Below are 20,928 nucleotides of genomic sequence, written 5' to 3' on the forward strand. Positions count from 1 at the left end.
CTAGTTTTGACGTGAAACGTTTTTAAAATGTCTCTAGTAGCCGGTCAAAGAAACTTCGTCCTCCATGCAGCGAAATCTACCCCGCTTTTGCGGGGCTGAATCTCCGCTGGTAGGCATCGGATTATCACGAGGATTGGGTCGAAAGATTGCTTTACGGGACATTGTCCCGATCAATTTTCGTCCGGAACTGAACTGAGAAGGAGGTTCCATTGGACGATTTCTGTCGACCCTCGAAAACCTCTCTTGAGCACTATGAATGATTGTTTTCTAGAATAAGGGGAGAATGGTCGGCTCAAGCAGCTGAAAGGAGTAGGGTTCTGATGTATATCGGTGAGTACATGAAGTGTAAGTGACTCAAGACTGTTTGTCCGGGGAATAATCTAGCTCGTAGGGATACCTATCCCTTTCTCTGGTGGAGAAACCGCTGCAGCTATGCAGGTTTTCTTCATCTATTTTCAGACCGCGTATCAAATAAGTTCCCTGCATTTAGGATCCTGATCGGAGAAGGATCTCGAACAGGGTTCTGAGTTGAGCTTAATTCGTCCGACCGAAATTGTAAACGGAGGTTTCGCCGAGATTCGATAGATTATAACGAAGTGTGCAGCTGAGTCTCCGAAGAAGGGTTCATTTCTTGGTGTTAGCCATGAGACCGAAGACAAGAACGATCATGCGAGAAAAGCGGAAAGCAGGGGTAGCCGAAAATATGGGGCGGTCAGAAGCAGTTGCGAAACGGCCGAAAACATCGACGGAAAGAGCACGAGAAACTCGTGCTCGTCGTCGTGCAATTACCCAGTCACTAGAGGCCATCACTGGAGATCTTGGTGCGCTGAGTTTGATGCCTGAAGATGGCAATGTGAGTCAGCAAAAATCGGTACATTTCATCCGTCAAGACAGCGATGGTAAAAATGAGCTGAGTGTCCTCAGAAATGATGCTGCGAATTTCGATGGAGGTGCCGAATGTTTGAGGGATACGGTTTACGGATAGAAACAGCGGACACAGCGATTCAAAAATATATTCCTTGACAACGAGTCCGGGCATAAACGCGACGTCCGTAATCGCCTCTGGTTTTTCCGCCATCTTAAAACAGTGAATCCTAGTTCGGCGATGTTTCGGGGCCATTTCGAGGACGAGGATACCACGCTTTTCAAGCTGTGCGGTAATTGTTTCAGAGTGTGGAAACATCAAATATTCCGCCTATATGCAGGATCCGTATTTCTTCCGCTCATAAGTCTCATCATCTTCATAGTCTAAAAAACACAGAAAGTTAGATCACCTACCGCCAGCTTCAAGCAATACGCGAGAGACGTTTTCACGCGAACATACGGTAATAGCTCGCTACTACCTCCCCGTTTTTTCAAATACCTCCGGCGAGGGGCTTCTATTGGAGAGGGGCTACTATTGGAGGGGGGTTTCTAACATTCCAAGAGAAATCCTGCTCCGGGGAATTGATGATGAATTTCTGGGGGAGAGCGTGTTCCCGGTCTGGGTGGAAATCCTTGGCCGTCGCAGTCCAGATTCTATCACGTCAGCTTGTCCTCGGCCGACTCCGGCAGTGCGGGGTCTCCTAGTAGAGAGGGGCTCCTATTGGAGGGGAGCCTCTATTGAAGAGAGGCTCCTTATGGAGGGGTGCTTTTATTTTCCCAAAAGGTCCGGCAGGGGGGCCTTTATTAGAGAGGGGTTTCCATTGGAGGGTGGCTGCTGTTAGGGGATTTACGGTAATCGAGCATCGTCGGATCATCTCGCCATAGACAATCGGATCGGTTGCATACGATCCCCCTCGTCCACTGACCGCGACGCGAATGTAAGAGAGACCAGGACCGAGTGGCGGGTCGGTCTCTGAGTCATGAAGTGAAAAGGAGTCCAACACCGACTACGCTCTACGTGAAAGGTCATCACGAGGAACGACCGGCGATGGAGGGAAGAATCTAGCGACCACGAGGCCACATATCCACTCTACAGAAGCAGCGGTCGGCGTACCTCCGTCATTCGAGAAACTGGAAGGAGCGGCCCACCACAGTGGGCTCACGGTTGACGAACGCCTCGGAGAGCGAACTTCCAGGACAGTGAACCTTCCGAATCGACACAATTGACCCGCATTTCTAACCAGTTTGAACCGGTTAAGGAACTTTCTTAGATTTCTGGAGAGAATCAAAGCGGATATCCCAGGTCTCGGGACTTCCGAATTCTCTTTTTTTCTGCTAGCGCGTCGACCTAGAAATTATTCGAAGAACTTCAGCCATCGTTCGCTTATAGTTATTTTGTACCTTCAAACGAATCGACGTAGTTCTACGCAAACATCGGTTTGGCTCGTAGCCAAACCTGCTCTAAATTTTTTTTTTCGGTATATCCGTTGAAACTCGAAAACTAGAGCCTTTTCGAATTTTCTGACGCCGGATTCGTGATCAGGGACCCCGATTTACCCTAAAATGAGTATCCACTTCTCTGATAGATTTTGGCTGTCGGGCTGTGTTATTTTTCTCCTTCGAACTTTTGGGCGCTGTAAAAAATGAATCTCCATCGACCGTCACGATGGAAATAGACTTTGAAAACGGAACTTCCCCCTTGGACACACTGTTGTTCATTCGTGAACACGTCCTTGAGAGATTTCTGTCCACGATGAAGTCGAGCGGAGGGCTAACTCGTCACCGCTAACCGATAAGCGACCTCGAGCTCATGTTTCATTCGCGTGCTCTTCTCCAGGACATATCCGATTGGGAAAGCGAGAGAGACATCAGTAGCAACCTTCAGGTGAATCGGATGTATCCCGACCGAATGTACGTCTCGAGCTTGAATTACGTCCGGAACAATATCGATACCAAAACGACCGAGCGTCTATTCGGCCCGCTCGTGGGGTCTCGCTCAAGAGACCGTTCTAATACTTGTTCCTGTGCTCCTAGGGCGCCGATGAACCGCCATCAATCCATGATGGATCTTTCTAGGATGTCACCGCAGGCTTATCCTCAATATATTGGCGGACCCTTCATGCCGGCTTTCGGGGCTCCTTTCGGTGCTGTTCCCGTACCTTACGGAAGTTTGTCTTATCTCAATGATCCGCGAATGATGCCACAGCCTTGGGGCTATGCTGGTGAGCGAAGCTTCCGGAACTACTGAGTTTTTGTTCGTGGATGCGGCGTCTTTCTTCCTTCCTCTCACAAATGGATTTTTCCGCCGCGTGAGCCACTGCTGTTGATTCCGAGGGATGAATGAGTGAGCGTTCCGAGGTGAGGTCACGGAAATTGTCCTTCCAAGGTTCAACGGGCTCGTTCTCGAACCTCAATTCATCAGCTGAGGGCGAAGGGAGGGACACGGATTCAGAATCGACATCCAGGCGGCCTATGAGAAATCCTCAAAGTTCGAGCGTGAAGGCGGCTGCCGCAGCGGCTGCGGCAGCGAACGCAGCCTCCATGAGACGTTGTCAAAGCTTCGCAGCCAACCAGTGGAATAACATGGCATATCCTTATGTGCCACCACAAGGTACGTAGTCTCTCCAGAGATTCGATCCAATTAGAGAGCCGCAAAAGCCTCAAGAGCCCAGATGTCCTCGCATCGGGGCTCCAAAGGAATCTAGCCGAACCCCCCTTCCCAACGATCCGCGATTATTCAGTGGGTACATTCCCCTTTGTGTCTGTCCATGTAATACTCTATCCTCCTGGAACGGGCGTATAATTCGAGCGAGTGCGGGAAGGAGCAAACATTCGTCAGAGCCCTGGGAGCCGATGGCATTCCTGGAAATTGATTTTCAGCGTTCGGATATCCTGGCATGCCTCCGTATTTTTGTGGCAGCGCTGCCGGCAGCCAGTGGGGCTCGGATCAGAGCGTGGATGCTCTGGGAGTCAAAGCGAATCCTCACGCTTGTCGGAGTCAAGCGAATTTGTCCAATATGGATGCAAATCGAGCCATATGGTGAGAGTCGTGAATGGAGTCCAAGAGCGTAGAGAGCCCAAATGAGATCCTTCGAGTCGATGAGAAACTCCGGGAATGTCATCGAATCGTTAATCCCTTGAAGGTACTACCAAAACCGGAATAAACAACGCAGCGCCAGGCCCGAAACGGAGACATCGGATTCCGACCTCGATTTCGTACCGAGGTCACGTTCGCGGTCTGATTTTCGTCAGGTTCCCCGAACGCATTCTAACGACCGGGATCAAGCTCGACAAGGTGAGGGTTGTCGGAAGGAGGCGGAATGGACCGGTTTTCTCGTCTGGGTTCGGCGGTTTGTCTTACGGATGACAAACAATTGCAGCAGGACAACTCGGTTTGCGGAACAGCAGGAGCAGCGCCGCGATCCATGAAAATCGGCGAGCTCGCTCCGACGGCTTCTCGAGAGCGCGTTCTCACGGCGCATCCGACGCGGAAGAGTTTGATGAGGTCAGACAGCATCGTTCGAGTGAAATTCAGCCTCCACGGCGGTTCGAGAGACGTGGTTCCCCACTCGAGATCCATGAGGACGAGTACGTCGATCCCGCGTCGTTCATGGAAAACCGCAACGGTGCTTCTGCCGCTGCCGACGATGACGACACCGAGCTTCCTCTCCCACCTGCGAAAAACTTCCTCCGGAAGTCCTCTTACGAACAGAGCGCTCGGGATGAGTTCGAAAAAATGTCGAGGGCTCCCATGTCGCCTCCCAGACACCGTCGGACGGTTCAGCAATCCAGTATTCCGAGAAACTCCGCGCGGGGACAAATCGATAGAGCCTCAGATCTAAAAATAGACGAGAGCGACGCATTCAAGTCGGCGGAAGTGAAGGCTCGCGTTCAGGAAATTCCCGACACGCTCGAATTTCGAAGTAAGGAAAGAAGTCCTCCGCGAATCCGTTGGAGTCCATCCAAACCGTGGACGTGTATCCACTGTACTCTCATCAACCGAGCTGGCAGCCGCGTTTGCGAAGTGTGCTGTAAGACTTCTTTCGAAGATACCGTGCCAGAGAACCAGCAGACCGATCTCCCAGACGGCCAGAAGACCCTTTCCCAGAAAAATACACCTACGCCGGAAGGTAGGTCCGGCACGCAGGGACAGCGTGTCAACAGTCGATTCTCGAGGGTAGAAGAATCTCGATTTTTCTTTCATCGAGCGCGTCCCCCACGTCCCTCACGGGGACTGGTGTAATCAATCTGATCTTCCATGGCTTGGCTGCTCTTCCAGTGAAATGTCCCAGCAGAGCCGCTGAGGGGAAGAAAAACTCATCTGAAAGCACACGCAGAGGAAGCGCCCCGGATTCGGCGAAGGACGGCCGGAAAGCATCGAGGGGAGTCGACGGTTTCGATTACGAATTCGTCAAGCAGCAACGAGCGGTCGAAGAGGTACTACAGACAGCGAGGAATTTTCAGCTGTTAAAACATCAGGAGATTTCTTGTATTAGATAGAAATGAGATTTCCCGCAGGTCCAAGCGGGAACTGTGCGTATACAGGAGGAAAAAATATGCTTTGCGACGTTTTGCATGACTTTCTGTGGGCAGGTGCTCGCGACGCGTACTGGTATCCAACGAGGCATGCGGGAAAAATTGTCCGGGCCGTGCAGTTGATGAATGGAGCAAAAGCAGGAAAAATTATCGGCTGGATGGAGCCTGCGAGACAATGACTGACCTCTGCACAACAGAAGCTCTTTCAGTCTTGCCATTCCCAAACTACTCCCGAGAATCAACCCACGCTAGGGGAACTTTGCGCGATCTCTAACATCTCGGAGGCTCCGTTGACTTGAAGTCGGTCTCCCTCCCTCCGCGAATCGATAGTTAGCAGTTTCTCGCGATGCATTTTGAGGTTTGGCTGCCGAAATTTTTCCGTGTCGATCTGTCACGACGGACGGGGGGGGGTCATCGAGAAGAAATCTCAGAAGTTCCAGAGATGGTTCTCGCCGGAAAAATTCGAACAGAGGATCCGCGTCCCCGCCACCTTCCCATGACTTCCGCGAGCGATGATTACTTATCGCACGGAACAGCGTTGTCCCAAAGCTTACTGTCCCGCTGGAATTATGGGCGGAGAGCGCCTCCTCGGAATTCTCAAAGAGCTCGTGAATGAAACCCCTTGACGAGTCGCATGTCTGGAGGAGATTGTTCCCCGCGGCATGGTCGGCTAAGCTGCAGAGATGTATGTGAGCTCTCAAATTCGCATCGCCTAGAGATATGCGTTTCCTTTGTGCAACATTCCCGCTGTCCTTGGAAAATCCGGCTGTCAAGTGATGATGAATGATTAGTGGCCTAGTCGCAGGGCATCCGAGGGACCGAAGACTAACCAATTGCTCATCTCAGACATGCTGCTTTGAACTAACGAATTTCTCGTTTCGACCTTCGAGGCGAGGTCTTTAACGAGAGTTCGCCTCATGCAGGAGCTCAGAAGGCGGCTGGAGAACGAGAGACGAATCGCGGCAGAGAACGCGAGGCTAGAATCCGCCCAAGATGGAACTGCGGAGCCGAATGGTACGGGGCAGGCTTCCCTTAACATGGCACGTTTGTCAATGGAGATAGCCCAGAAGCCTCGATATCCAAGGAATTTCCGACGTTGCCCCTTCACAGACTTAAATGGAAATCCCCACGACACGTATGAGACGGTCGAGTTTACATCCGAAGCCGAAAGCGAGTCAGACACCGAGTCGGGCCGAGGGGGAGATGAATCGTTGACGACGAAGAGCTTAGCGTCGAGATTTGAGAGGAAAATCCTACAGAACAAGGAAAAGTCGCCGACCGTGGGTAAGTCTCTCCTACATGTTCGGTATCGGACATGATAAGCCCGCATGCCTGTCGGAACGAATTTCTATTGAGCGAATAACTTCGCGCTCCTTCTCTCTGGATGTTCTTCTCGGATTTTCTCGACGTCCGCGCGTCTCGAACGGAACGGCTTTTCCAGTGGGACCTTACCGTCGGATGATGGTCGACTCAAACGGGACCCCGAAAGCTCTTTCGTCCATCAATCAGGCTCGCTCGAAGTTCGAGACGACGCAAACCCAACCCGGACCGCGAAAGAGTTCATTGAAAACTCGCGGCGAAACGTCACCGTCTTCCTCGAGATCCTCCGTGGCGTCTTCAATTGAGGTAGGTCCCATTGGGAAATACTCGCGAACCGTGAAATGGGCCATGTGAACCTCCGTACCGGAGCCGGACGATCGGATATATGGGCGCTTGTGAGTCGTGAGCGATGAACGAGACGGAAAAAATGCTTTTCGAGCAAATAAACCCGATGTATAATCCCCCGTGGACTAGTCGTCATTCTGCTGCGCACCTCCGCGTAGATACTCCTCATTTTGATTTCGGAGTCGCGGATTTGACTTCGGATTTCGCGACTCATCCTTCATCATTGATGCTTGATGCGGAAATTTCCGGTCATCGGAGCTCCCCTTTCGGAAAACTATACAGATGGAGGGCCATAGGGGCGTCATAGACTCAATGAGAGACTGACAATGAGGAAAGAGTTACCGACACTATCCATTATTATCCGAATGGACTTGTTCCTCCAAAAGCCTCCGTGTCGAGAAAGGAAAGAGCCTATAACGAGTCGAGAAGCCCGATCAAGCTCCTTGCTGAGCTCGACATCCTCCGACGAAGTGAACTAAGGGCCGATTGTTTATTGTCTGAGCGAGCAGTCGACTGCGAAACCTTTCTCGTTTTTTCTCTACACCGAAGACTTATAGTGTATCTCAAGAGTTAAGTTTCGAACTTGGAGATACTTGAACTCGATCGAGGGTTTCCTTCAAGACCAGACTTGCGAAAGTCGATCGCTCTCACTCCGGTGAATAGCAACAACCTGTTGCTTACTCGGATGGAACTTTCCCTGCATCTACGGAGCTCACAGCGATCCCTCGCATCCAAGTTGAGAATTGCATATTCGTTGAAAATTATCTCGAAATAACTCCGTCCTCCTCAATCTGCCATCCTCCTCCCATTATTTTCGTCGATCTCGAGCTGGCTCTGGAGAGAACCCCGCATCTCTGAAAGCCTGACTTCGAGCTTGGAGGGCAATTTTCTGGAAAATTTCGAATGGGGACCCGTCTAACCGATACGAGAGCACGCCCGCACCCCTATTTGCGAGTAACCCAGACACCCGACTCAGGTGATCAGAGGATTTTATTTTTGTTTTCAGTCAAGTCGGAGAGCGCAGCCAGAGATCCCGACAAGCCGCGATCAGCGAGACTGCTCCGTGGACTCATGTTCGAGCGGGGCCAGTCGAGAGCAGGAGAAAATCAGTTCGAAAAAGAGTAAACCCATTAAGAGACGTCAAGATCCGGAGCCGGTGAGCTCTTCCACACATAGACGAACTATAATTAAAAATCACACGTTTCTCGCCTCTCGGACGATGACAGGGAACTACGAGATTTCGAGGGGAGTTTTGAATTCCTTCTTTCGCTCGGACAGATTCCGCACACCACTTCAGCTCAAAGCGATGCCACTCAAGAATCCGAGGACGAGACCCTTGTCAACGAGGAGAGTCTCAGACCCCAACAAAATCACCCGGAACAGAGCAAGGAGCATCATAGGCCTGCAAGGAATTCCCAAGATCTATCTGATTCCCAAAGCGCGGGAACACATCCGCACAAGAGCGTTGCCGACTTGGTCGAAGAGCAGCGTCGAGAACTTGAGAAGGAGAATGCTCTGAAGCTCATGAGCGCCATCAAGGTAGGGAATCAAATGTATCGGGAGCACTATTTCGATAGTCAAGGGGGATAGTTCCCGAAGCCGATGGAGATCGAACGATAGGGGGCGAGAAAAATATTAGTTCAGTGAGACTATGGATGGTCGAGACTTACTCGTCGGAGGGACTCGAGCCGTGGGAACCAAGTCGTGCCTTTCCTCTGGAGCCTTGGTGGTGAAATCTCGCGCTGCTCTCATAGAAATTCTCCGATTTATGATGTAATATGCACGAATGCCGCTTTCTTGCTCCCCGCACCTCTTTCCCCGACGATACGGTGCCAGGGAGCTTCACGAGTTTATCATCGATTGCAGGAGGGCGAGACGGCTGGATACACTGCCGAAGATGTTCAAGTTGCCCGAGCTCTTTGTGGAGACGCGAATCCTGTGAGTCTCGCGCGGAACTCAAGACACTCGAAAGTGAACTTTCCCGACCGCCGGAGAACAAGGGGATGGACTCTCAGTCATAAATATGCGCATATTTAGAGCTTGGGGTTCCATTCGGAGTGACTTCAAACATTGCGAGAGATGATTGCTCTTCGGCTTGGATGGCGCTCTTGAAAAACGCGAGCGTACTTTCGTGTGGAGGAGCTCGATTTGCGCCAAGTTTTTCTGCTTACTTTTTTCTTTCGCATCCCTCCCCGCAACCCGCTCTAGGTCTCCGCCGATTGATAACTCAAGCGGAAGGAATCCGTAGGGAGAAAAGCCCAATGGCGGGGGGACGCTCTATTTATAGGATTCCTTCCCACTCCACAATTCTTCTTGCCGGGGACGAGACTGTACTTCTTTTACGTCTTGGAATCACGAATCGATTCCCCTCTGAAACTTCGGCAGGCAATCAAACTGGCCATTTTACAGGTTCTTTGGCTGAAAACGAACTGGGCCCATATGATCGAAACCGTGATCCATCTGTCGAATTCTTACGTGGCAGAGAACAATTTGAAGAATGTCGGACAACTCAGCGTTTTAGAAGCTCAGGCAGCTCTGAGGCGACAATCAGGGAATATTTGGAGCTCGGTTCTCGACGCTGTAGAGCGGAGACAATCAACGGTAAGGAGCTGCCGACCTGGAGAATATTCCTGCGGCCTGAGCCGAGATTGACTGGCGGGCATTCCTCCTTTGCAGTTCCAGTTGATCAATGGCAAGGGACCTTTCAAGGCCGACGATATTCTACAGGCGCTGAGAAGCTCACAGGGCAATGCCGATCAAGCTCTGGCCCAATTGAGCAATTCCACAATGAATGCCTTCCTCATGAGAATGTACTCGGCTGGTGCGGAAGCTCTCAACCGGAGTCCGAGCGAAAGCACCGTGGCCCCTGAGGAAAAAATAGCGTTATGGCTGGAAACCAGCAAATCTGTTTCCAGCAGCGGAACGTCGGCGATTTCCTCCAGCCAGGAAAGCCTGGACTTTTTAGCTGGGCCCGACCAGCAACTGCAAAAACTCGACAAGCTCATGAAGAAGCGTCAAATGCAGAAAAAAGAAGACTCGCGCTACAAGAAATACAAGGAGCGGGTAGCCCACGCAAGACACCATCACGAAGGCGCAATGATCGCTGAGACAGGATACTTGGATAAGCAGATCCGACCGCCGGGATCATCCGTTTCGTCCGCGGGATCGTCTGCGAGTCCGAACCCAATGGATTTGGAGAATGTCATCGAACAAAAACTTCAAACCGGTCTGAACTCGATTCTGAGCGTCATTGAGACAACTTTGAAAAAAGAGCGTCAGCAGGTTTTCAGCGACGAAGAAACCGCTCCGAAAGATCCAGGTCAACAGAAACGTAAGAAGCAAGGTCCCAACTCGAGCTGTCGGAAAGGAGAAAACAGAGATCGCAACGAACCCGAGTCACACGGGGAGAAGGACCGGCCTGGGGCCGAAGCCGAAAGGGTAGAAGATGTTCCTGCTGTGAAACCGAAAACCAGAACGGCCTCCAAGCCGAAAGGGACAGATCGGCGCAGCGGCTTTGAATCGGTTGACGAAAGCCGTTCGAGGAAAGCACCCCAGAGGCGGAAATCGTCGGGTATCGCCGTGAGTTCCGAGGCCACCCAAATGGGGGATCCGACCCGTCGAGAAACTGGAGAGAAACCGTCAGGCCCGGCGAGGGTCCCACAGTCTGAAGCGGAAACCTCGGCGATCGTCGGGGGTCGTGCGACAGATGGAGCCATCGGGAGCGGCGCGAGTACCGACGAGAGAGATTACTCAGAAGTAGAGCTCGCTATCGCCACGGTACATGAGCCTCCGGTGACCATCATGCCGTCCTGTTTCCCGTTGGAGCAGCCAGCACGAGAATCAGATGAGAGCGAGGAAGAGTTCGAAGCCGCTGAGGAGTTCCTCGATGCTCCGCAGAGCCCCCCAATCGAGGCAAGCCACTCCGAAATGTTCTGTGAAGCGTCTGAGCCTGATGATAGTGCGGAGCAATCAGCTGCCGTCGCTGAAATTATTCCTGGCCACGCCGAAGTCCTCCCCGGAAACCCGGAAGCTACCGCGAGAGTCGCCGATGAAAACATACCTCTCGTTTTCGGACCTACGCAACCAATTTCCGATAATCCGGGGCACACGAAATTGCGGAGATCGTCTCGACCGGATACGGGACACGAACTCCGAGGGGGGGATACCGGGAGCGAGGAGGTTCGAGCGCCTCAAGATGGAGAAATGCTCTCGATTGGGACCGAGCCGGGAACCGAGCCAGGAACCGAGCCAGGAACCGAGCCAGGGACCGAGCCAGCAACTGACGAGGACGCTCCCGAAATCGTTGTTGTTTTCGGTCCGAGTCATCCGAGATCCGATAATCCGAGCCATGGTTCTGATCACCAAGAGGCGGATCTTCCGCGAGAATTCTCGCGGATGGGACCCACTCTGCCCCAAGCAGATAACCCCGGTCATCGAATACTGGAGACCGGCATCCACTCGAGGGTTTCGGAACTTCTTAAACCGGATGAGGTGGACCGATCTGCGGCGTCTTCACCAACAGATAAATTCATCGAGGACTTGAAATCACAAACTGCTGACGGTCGATTCCTCTCGGAAACTGTGACGATCAGCTTCGGCATTCGGGAAAAATCGACGTCGGCCGAGGCGGATGCGGATGGGAGCCGCGATTTTGAGCCGAGTCGAATTTCCGAGGACGAGATGGAGGATCGAGCCACCGAAATCGGAGACGGTAGCGGAGCTCAGGACGATGCCCAAGGAGACGCCCGGAACGGTCCACAGGTCGCGGGACGAGGCTACGCGGGAGGAGGAGAGGATTTCGCGGAAGAGCCAAATGCATACGGTGGGAATGTATCAGAAGACGGGCAGCCCGGATCACACGGAGCAGGAGACGGGGAGTCCGCAGCCAGCGCCGGCGATCGGATGGAAGACATGGTATCTTTTTCGGCGACGGAAGATGAGCTCCGGGCGAAAGGGGTCCGTCAGGAGCAGAATGACGTGAGCGATCCACTCTCCGACAACGAGTCGATCGGCGGGGAACGAACCGAACTCCAGATGGATGTCGGTGGGAAGCTACGAAAGAGCGTCGGCGAGTCCGACGGCCAAGTTCCCCTCGATCAAAAAGAGCCGACGCCCCCGATCGACACCGAACAATTCCCGAGCAAATCGAAGCCTCTCAAAAAGAAGAAGAAACTCCTTTCGAAATCGAAAACCGCAGAAGACAGAATAACGGAAGGTTTTATCGGGATCACGGATACGCCTACACTCGACGGAACCGAGCAACACGTACACAACTCCGACGACTATTCCGATATTTCAGACGAGGATACGGAATTACACAATCGGCGAGGAAGTTTCTCCGCTTCAGGTAATCTGGGAAACCAGACAGCGATGATGAAAGCTATCAGACGATCACTCGAGGACCTAGCAAGACTCGGTGGGAAGCCTCAAAAGGTTGCGTCACGCCATGTCGGTGAGTTTCACTAAGTTCGGTCGCGAGCAACTTACTCTGCTCGCGATCACTCGATTATCGACCTCTTTGCACTCCCGGCCCCACATCGAAGCCGGAGCTCGGAATCACTACCATCCCTCCTGGAAAATCGAGGAACGGCTCCCTCGGGATTCATGATCGAAGACACGGCTTCGAATGGTTATTTCCGAGGAGCGGGAGGGATCTTTTCGCAATCAAAACGAGCCAATTAATTATTCTAGTGTATCGCCGACCGTCGATCAGACGAAGGAGCACAATCGTGGTCGTGGATCGAGGAGACGGTTTCGGCCGCTCATCCGACGGGGACGTCATCATAATTAAGCCCCAGAACAGCCTCGAGAAATCTCTCCGAGTTCCGGGTCAGGAGCTCACAAAAGGTTAGTCATTCGCAAAGTTGTCTGAACGAGCTTCTCTCTTCGTGCAGGTCAGGAGCACGTGGGCGTGCGGGGAAGTTATACGCGAAGGAGCAGTTTCCTTGACGGAATGAGACAGAAAGAATGTGTGAAGAATAAAGCACTCGGGGCAGAGATACACTCGAGGAGCACTCGGGCGGAGGCACGTTCCTCAGCGACTTCCGTCTCTCGTGTCCGCGAAGAGCCCGAAGCCGACGCGCAATACCCGGCGTGTTATTCCCTCGTCGAATTGATCGTTCGAATAATTCTTCATTTCGGAATAAGAAAATGGGTCGCTCGGGAAATTGAACATCGCTCGTCGAATGTACGGGCTGCGAGGGTAATTGTAGACTCATCCATTCTGAGCTCGACTTGCGTCGGTGGGGAATCGTTTGTTTACACCGCATCACCTTTGCAGCGATCCTGGGAATGGTCGCCAAGCAGCGGAGCCGACCACCGCCGAAAAAGAAAATTGCAGACGCGTCCAAATTGCAGCAAACGTCAGGGCAGCGCCCCTTCGCTCAACACAAACAGAAACAGTTCAATGTGAGTCGCGAGCTATGAGCTCCGAGACTTCAAGGGGGAATATCGTCTTCCGCTGAAATCATTCCTCTTGAATATTCGAACGATTGGAATCCCCATCAGGGAATCTCCCTCCGACTCCGAGAATGCATTAACAATGTATTCTCAGTCGAGATGCGTTTTTGATGAATAGAGCGGCGTTGAGGCTGAACGTTCCCGAAAACGTCCCCCGGCAGTTTTTCTGTCGCGCACGAACACTCTCAACAAATATCTCATTGAGGATCGTCAAACTTCAAAAAGAGAGCAAACAGAAATCTGAATGAAAATATCGCTCCTCCGTGCCGGGACTCCGATCGACCCTTCTGTGCGCTCATGACACAACGAGCGTCCGAGTGAAAGTCCTTGTAGGAGAGTCGAACTCGAATCATTCAGAAGACCAAGTGCAACCGATCCGCGGAGCAGCGGCTCGGGGGGAAATCTCGAGAGAGCAAAAGAGGAAAGAACTTTCTCGAGCTCGACCTCCTAGGTGGAAGCAAGCGTGCCTGGAACTTGGTGCGCGAGCATGGAGAATCATACGAGATTCTAGACATGCGAGGCACGTGAATGGCCGTAATCAAATTATCTGATGGGGGCTACATTAGTCAGCCGTCTGCTATCGTCACGACCACGTATTAGCGCTCAACGAGTGTGCGTGACACGTCGAAAGCTAACGTTCGTTACTCTTCATTCGATCCGGTCTTGGAGAACTCGTTCCTGCGTTTGTTGTAGAGGAGTCAGAATCCCTTGCAAAGTCCAACTACTTCTGGTATTCGGCCCCGGCCGAGGAAGCCGAGGGCGAAGCAAACTTTCCTCAGCTCCGTGATCCTGGCGCATATGATGGTCTGGCACCTAATCCCTTTAAGCAGAACCAACAGCTCCGAACACGACTAGCTTCTCAAGAAGTCGGAAAGAAACCCGAAAGAATAAGAGATTCTCCATTTTCATTCCTCTCAGGAAAAAGCGATCAATCTCGTCGCGGCTGGCCGCGTCGAGAGTATCGTCCAGGCGCAGATGGTGGCCGAACTCGTCGATATGAATTTCGATGAAGAAGGTAAAAAAAGTTCATCATTACCGTTTCGTCCCAAAATTTCGGCTTCCAAGATCTGGGACCCGTGCGGGGTCGACTGGCGCGTTCCGGAATCGATGGATTCGATCGAACTCGGTGGTAGCTGGGCAATATTTAATTGAGGCGATTCCGCGAATTTCCAGATGCGATCCTAGCGTCAGCCAACACCGACAGCGTGTATCAGGCAGTTTTATTTCTGCAGCAAGAATGCAACATATGCTACGGGACGTACCCGATGAGTCAAGTGAGTTTTCCCAGCGGATTGCTCGCATGGAAAAATCCCTCGAAGTTTTGGTAAGGCGACACCACAACCCTGCCACGGGTTCCGACCGTGAATGTCGTCCCGACTGACGAGCGGAGACGGCGCGGGAATTCAATGTGAATGTTCTGTCGACATTAATGCCAGCCATCGTCGGAAAAGAGAACATACCTCGCTGAATTGGAGGTTTTCTGAACGAAACATTTTATGGAGCCTCGGAGCGAGGACGGTCGGTAGCGGCTGGCTAAACCTCGTTAACATTAATGATGATGGTGAGGAGACTCTAGCCGCTGTCATAACGGCTCCACCAGCCGTTCAGTTCGTAACGACAACTGGGTCGCAACACAATCGATAAGCCTTTGTACTGAGTTAATCAGCGGGGTGCGGCTCCTCCCATTCATGCGACAATGCACGGCTGTACCCTTGGATCGATGACGCCCGGTGCCGTATCTCTCTCGCTGGCCTCGTAAGTAACGCATCCGGACTATGACTCGGAGATGGGACTTGTTGCAACAAGGAGATCCTAGACGGCGGAACGGCTCTCGGCGATTCCGACTGGAAAAGAACGCTAAGCTCAGCGGCTCCGGCCTTCGCTTCGAGGACATGAAACTCCCTGGGGCGGGCGAGGAGACGGGGAAGCCTAGAGCATGGCTTCCGCGGCCGTATCCATGGGGTTCCCCGTCGTTGTGGATACTTTCCATCCTCCTGAGGGCATCCGACGCCTGCAAGCAGGATCGGGGAGGTGTTCATAGGAAAATCCTCGAGGCCGGACTCTCTAATCATTCCGACTATCGTTCCAGATGATAGCTCTTCTCCATTGTGCACACGTAGCGTGTCAAGAATGCCTCCGGACATACTTCACGATCCAAATCCGGGATCGAAACGTTGGGGAATTACGCTGTCCCTTCTGCAATGAGCCTGATCTCTCCGACGAGAAGATCGAGCAAAACTATTTCAGCAACATGTCCGTTCTGGTGAGGTTTCGGACAAAAATTCTCGGTCCAGTACGGACATGATCGATTCGGAACTCTAATATCGATGACCTGAAGATTCCAACTGGCGACGTCCACTCAACGCATGAAGACTTCGGACGCGAGATCGTCCAGGAGGCGCATGCGAAACTCGCATGGCTGACCGCTGGAAGAATGTTCCATTGCTGACGATACATTACGAACTTGTGTTCAAGGAAGTATTCTGGTTCCAGCTGAAGGATCTGGTCGACAAGGAAACCTTCGACCTCTTCCAGAAGAAGCTCGTGGAACGCGCACTCATGAAGGACCCGAACTTCCGATGGTGTCCGCAGGTTATTAATAATTATGACACAGGCCGCGATTCAATTCATGCAAAGCGAATTTTTCGTTCGCCACAAAACTCCGATAGTCAATCTTATTCATCCACATGGCGGGAAAGGATCGTGTGATGCAATCTCGAGCGCGAATCTCGCATGCTAGTGAATTTCCCGTATTAGAGAGAATCCGCTTTCTGGGATAATCGAGTTGCTTACTTTTGATGAGAGTCCGAGGCTGAACCTTCGCAACAAGCGAGAAATAATTAGGAGCCTGTTCCAGTGCTCGTCGGGATTCATTACCGTGGCTCAGCAGAAAGCGGTCACCTGCCCAGACTGCAAGAAGATCTCCTGCGCAGACTGTAAGAAAATTGTGAGTACAAAACTCCAAAACCAAATGTTCGAGCGAGTATCGTCATGAGCGCTAGCGAGTAGGATGAGCAGTCGCTTCCCCCACAACTCGCATCTTCATGGGCCTGGCCGATTGAATGAAGTGAATCTTCAATTGTCAGGGTGGATTTCCTCGTCTCAAATTATTAGGTCAAGTATCGAACAAGAGCACAAGAGACCTCACGATTCGACGGGAAACTCTAGTTTTTCTCAAACGAGGTTCGCAGCCGAATTAGGTGGACGAAATATTAGGATCGGGAGAGAGACGAGGACTGACCTCGGGCAATCATTGATCGCTCGCTCGTCTGGTTGTGAAGGTAGACGGCCGGTATCTGACCCGGCAATAAATCTATCCGTGGCGGGAGGGGTGGGGGGAAGGGAAACAGAGCAGACTCGGAGAAAAGTCTTGCAGTCCATGAGCTTAGCTCAGATCGAAAAACAGTCTTTAATAATCGAAGGGTGGGAAATGTAATTTATCGTAACAACGGCATGAGCTGACCGGCCAGAGTCTGAGTTTGTGTACTATCGACTAGTGGCGCAAGGAGCATCAGACGCTTTCCTGCGAGGAATTCGACCGATGGATCTCGCGATACGAACCGGACTCCGCCGAGATCGGTTTAGAGAGATATTTTGAGGAAAATGGAATTCAATGTCCGGAATGCAAGTTCCGTTATGCGTTGAGCCGCGGTGGCTGCATGCACTTCAAATGCGTTCAATGCGGTTTTGATTTCTGCTCCGGGTGCAATCGGCCCTTCAAGAACGGAGAGGTTAGTTCTGATCTTCCTCGATTCCTCCCATTGGCTCGTCGTCGAAGCAATATCGCATAGGTGCCCGTTAAAGTCTCCCTGACAAATCATCATCCTCTTCCTAAGAAATGCGGCTTTTCGGTCAACTGCAAGCGCATGGGTCTCCACGCTCATCATCCTCGAAATTGTCTCTTCTACCTCCGAGACAAGGAGTATAAGAAGCTGGAGGTCCTACTCAGAGTGAGTTTTTGCTCACTATTTATTTGCGTCGAGAAAACACTCATCGGGATTCGAGCTCCAATGATTGAACTTCCCGATGAGATCCCGCTCGCTCGCTCTCGAGAGTCTGATAAACGGGAACTTCTCGACTTCAGGACGCCGGCGTTGCAATATGCCAGGATCTTACATCTGGCCAGGAGAAGCAAAACCAATGCCAAGTACCTGAAACGAAGGAGTCCGCCTTCGGTGGGTACCGAGACGACATTTGCGGACGCCAAATCGAACCGAACATGGCGGGTCTCTGCAAGTAAGTCGAAAGAACGCTTTTTCCAAGACGATACGTGGACGTTGCATGGTGAGCATCGCATAACGACTCCTGATCCCCTTCTTTGAGAGGAGAGCGGGAGCGAATCCGGTCGGTCATTTGTCTTTCCAAGGAATCGGGATATCCTCGCTCTATGAGCTACCATACGTAGGGCATCATTTTGACCCAGACTCGGTGGAGCCGCCGCACCGCCTCCGCACATTGATCGAGCTACGACTCACTCTGCTGAAGTGCGGAAAAATTGGAGACTAATTCAAATCTTATGGCCATTCGCGAACGGCGAGCCTTAGACGAGACAGACAGAACCCATTCGCTGACCATGAGCCTAATCGGATGATTCGAACGGTTGAGGACGAAATAAGTTTGTCGACCTAGATTCGATCAACGCCCCTCTGGCGGGATGGTCAAGTTGGAGACGAGAATGGGAGCACACTGGCTCCGTGGAGAATCGAAAGTCAACAACCGTGCCCACATTAGGCCCCAGGGTCACTTGGTCTGGAGACAAAATACTCGCTTTGTTTAGCATTGTCATCAGAGTCGTTCGGACCTTCAGCGAAACCTGTTAGTTCGTCATATTAGCGTTCCGTCTAGTCCCGTTGTTCTCGACATTCTATTTGCAACGCATTGGGTCGTTCTGGGGGAATTTCGGAGTGCCAGGAGCCCTCGGGGAGATCGAGACATGAGGATTCCCAGGCTCCTTTGCATAGATATTTATTTCAAAGGGAAATGCCCGGTGGAAATAATTTTCTATTCGTTCCAGGAAACACTACGTTGAACATTTAGGGAGTTTGATTTTCCGCCACAAAGTTGATCCCGTGCCGATTCTCGAGAGCGAGGAGCTCGAGCTCTGCATCCGACGAGCTAATATGCGGCTGCCCTCGAAGTATCAGCTCACAGACGCAGTCTACAAAGACGTATTGAGGAAGGTTTGTGAATTATTCATTAGGTTTCTTTAGATGTCGTCCTGAGAGAGAGCTTCCCCTGAATGGACCCGAGATGACCGGCTCCTTGTGCTCTGGTGTCATACGCTTCACTAGGAGCATTCTCCGGGGTCTGTCTCGATCGAAGTTCTTCCGTCGTTCGTTGTCAGCCTTGGCAGGAATTAACCCGGAATTGTGAGAAGCCTCCACGGAGGCTGGGGGATCTCTCATGATAGTCCACTATTTTACGGTAGAGGAATCGACGTGGTGACAGCCATACATGACATCAATGTCACAAATCAACGCCCGTGACTCGGGGAACCCCGATGGGAATGAAGTGTTGAAAAGAATCTTGTCGGAGACAGGAGTTCCCCCGCAACGCTACCATGGTTGAGAGGTACCCTAGCACTGGTAACCCCGAGGCGAATGTCTCGTCAAGCTCGATCGAGCCGCTCGCAGCCGGTAATCGAGAACTCAAGTGTATTCGAGGAGAGTACATGAGTACACCCTTGGATCGGCAGCGAGGGGCTTCGCAGTGCATTCCCTCAAATATGCCTCGCTGTACCCGAATCTGACCCGAGTCTGGGACGGCTGATGCTGTCCACGTTCGATCGTGATTCGGAGTTCCGTCGAGGAAGAACAAACCGAGGGGCATCCAAAAAGGTCTCTCTAAAAATCTTGCGGTGTCGACTCTATCTCGAGGAACTTAGATATACCTCGGTCCGCTGGGGGCTTCTCTTCTAGGCAACCTCGGAAGGCGAGCTGGACTCGGATCGCGTTCTGGAGGAGGAAGTTCGTCAAACCCACCTCCCCCGCACAGTCCATGCCCTCAGATGTGGCCATTTAGATTCTTTCTCCGCCGCGGTCGCCGTGCCATCCTCGGCCAACGCGACAGTTTTAACGAGAAGGCCCGATCACACGCAACGCCTCCCATGAACGTTCTAAGCATAATTTGTCGGATGTTCATTCGACTCGGGACTTGCTAATGATCAAGGATCAGCATATTGACAAGGCCAGCGTACTCAAATGGGACACGCAAGTTCTCTCAGTCGAGGAGAATATTCCCTTGGCGCCTCGAACCAAAAACGTCTTTTTTCCACTGAAAGCGACCTAATTCGAATTCGGCAGATGTCGACGACAAATGATGCGCGACTTTCTGTATGTTCCGAGTATCACATCCTGGCGATTTCTCCGGGTCGGCATAACTAGGCCAGAAAAACAAACCAGTCCTCAGATGGCATTGAGCAAACACGTATGATCATATTTAGGTTTCAATTCTGTGACCCTGCCTGAAGTATCGAGACGGCTCCTTCTGAGTCTCCACGTTCCCTATCGAGTGTAAGGAACCTTTGCTCGTGCACCCATCGCACTCAGACTCGGATCATTTCCCTTAGTGGAAGATTCATTAGAGTCGCGGTTAGCGCGGAGCTTCAGTGCAGCTCCAGCACGAAAATATCGGATTCAACTGCCTTTTCGCACGGCAGATGACGATTCTTGTGAAGAGGGCCATCAAAAACCGCGAATCAGTGACCGCGGCTCTGGTGCACTCCACAGGCTCCCCTCCCCATTCCAGAGCTCTCACGATCAAAGCGAGAGGGAGGCTCGAGAACTCTATTGAGGATCGCCCTTATTCCGGAACAGAATACGTAGATCGATCAGCTGAGCCAGGGCATGAAGACTATTCGTGTCCGACCGAGTCGAATGCTTAATCAGAACGAGACGATCCACAGCTTATCCATAGCGACTCGAAGAATGAATGATCCAGTGAATTGGCTCTACATTCTCCCCGCTAGCGTCGTAGCCCCCGCCGCTTCTTATTCAGATCACGCTCGCTCCTTCACTCATCCTTCGTCCATCTATCTACGTATCTATCTATCCACCCTCTCATCCACCGATCCGCTAGTCGCCCGGTCGGTCGGTATGTCGTCAGTCCGTCCGTTTTTCCGCTCCCTCGCATCTTCCATCCATCCGTTCATCGCTCCCTCTGATTGGCGTGGATGGCGTGCCGCCACGTGTGTTGCTCAGCCTGGAAGTTACGCTGTTGGAAGAGGAGAACGGGAAACCCCTAACGCAACGGTAGTAGCACCCACGCCTTATTGATGACAGACTACCGGTCGGCAGCGAAGCGACTGGCGGACAAACGGACCGACCGATCGAGCGTCCAGCACTCACTGAGTGAGTGAATGAGCAAGCCAGTTTGGGATGACCAGCGACGAGGCATTCTTTGGCC

The 20,928-nt window shown here is 52.1% G+C and overlaps 1 protein-coding gene across 1 annotated transcript in view; it reads left to right on the forward strand.

The window, feature by feature from the left end:
* Positions 1-20,928, forward strand: part of LUBEL (Linear Ubiquitin E3 ligase) — a 31,572-nt gene that overhangs the window by 3,505 nt on the left and 7,139 nt on the right. The window contains exons 5-31 of the mRNA XM_029110878.1: positions 505-520; positions 2,702-2,775; positions 2,899-3,086; positions 3,251-3,475; positions 3,745-3,904; positions 4,008-4,159; positions 4,245-4,994; positions 5,144-5,301; positions 6,324-6,444; positions 6,511-6,684; positions 6,842-7,026; positions 8,072-8,221; positions 8,344-8,604; positions 8,932-9,003; positions 9,475-9,666; positions 9,742-12,517; positions 12,757-12,912; positions 13,346-13,473; positions 14,443-14,539; positions 14,698-14,798; positions 15,614-15,787; positions 16,018-16,116; positions 16,382-16,471; positions 17,022-17,255; positions 17,361-17,474; positions 17,609-17,760; positions 18,539-18,704. Coding sequence (XP_028966711.1) covers positions 505-520; positions 2,702-2,775; positions 2,899-3,086; positions 3,251-3,475; positions 3,745-3,904; positions 4,008-4,159; positions 4,245-4,994; positions 5,144-5,301; positions 6,324-6,444; positions 6,511-6,684; positions 6,842-7,026; positions 8,072-8,221; positions 8,344-8,604; positions 8,932-9,003; positions 9,475-9,666; positions 9,742-12,517; positions 12,757-12,912; positions 13,346-13,473; positions 14,443-14,539; positions 14,698-14,798; positions 15,614-15,787; positions 16,018-16,116; positions 16,382-16,471; positions 17,022-17,255; positions 17,361-17,474; positions 17,609-17,760; positions 18,539-18,704 — 7,165 coding nt within the window. The remainder of the gene's footprint in view (positions 1-504; positions 521-2,701; positions 2,776-2,898; positions 3,087-3,250; positions 3,476-3,744; positions 3,905-4,007; positions 4,160-4,244; positions 4,995-5,143; positions 5,302-6,323; positions 6,445-6,510; positions 6,685-6,841; positions 7,027-8,071; positions 8,222-8,343; positions 8,605-8,931; positions 9,004-9,474; positions 9,667-9,741; positions 12,518-12,756; positions 12,913-13,345; positions 13,474-14,442; positions 14,540-14,697; positions 14,799-15,613; positions 15,788-16,017; positions 16,117-16,381; positions 16,472-17,021; positions 17,256-17,360; positions 17,475-17,608; positions 17,761-18,538; positions 18,705-20,928) is intronic.

This window comes from Galendromus occidentalis, unplaced genomic scaffold (genome assembly GCF_000255335.2).
Source record: "Galendromus occidentalis unplaced genomic scaffold, Mocc_1.1 scf7180000077128, whole genome shotgun sequence".
NCBI classification, from domain to species: Eukaryota; Metazoa; Arthropoda; class Arachnida; order Mesostigmata; family Phytoseiidae; genus Galendromus; species Galendromus occidentalis.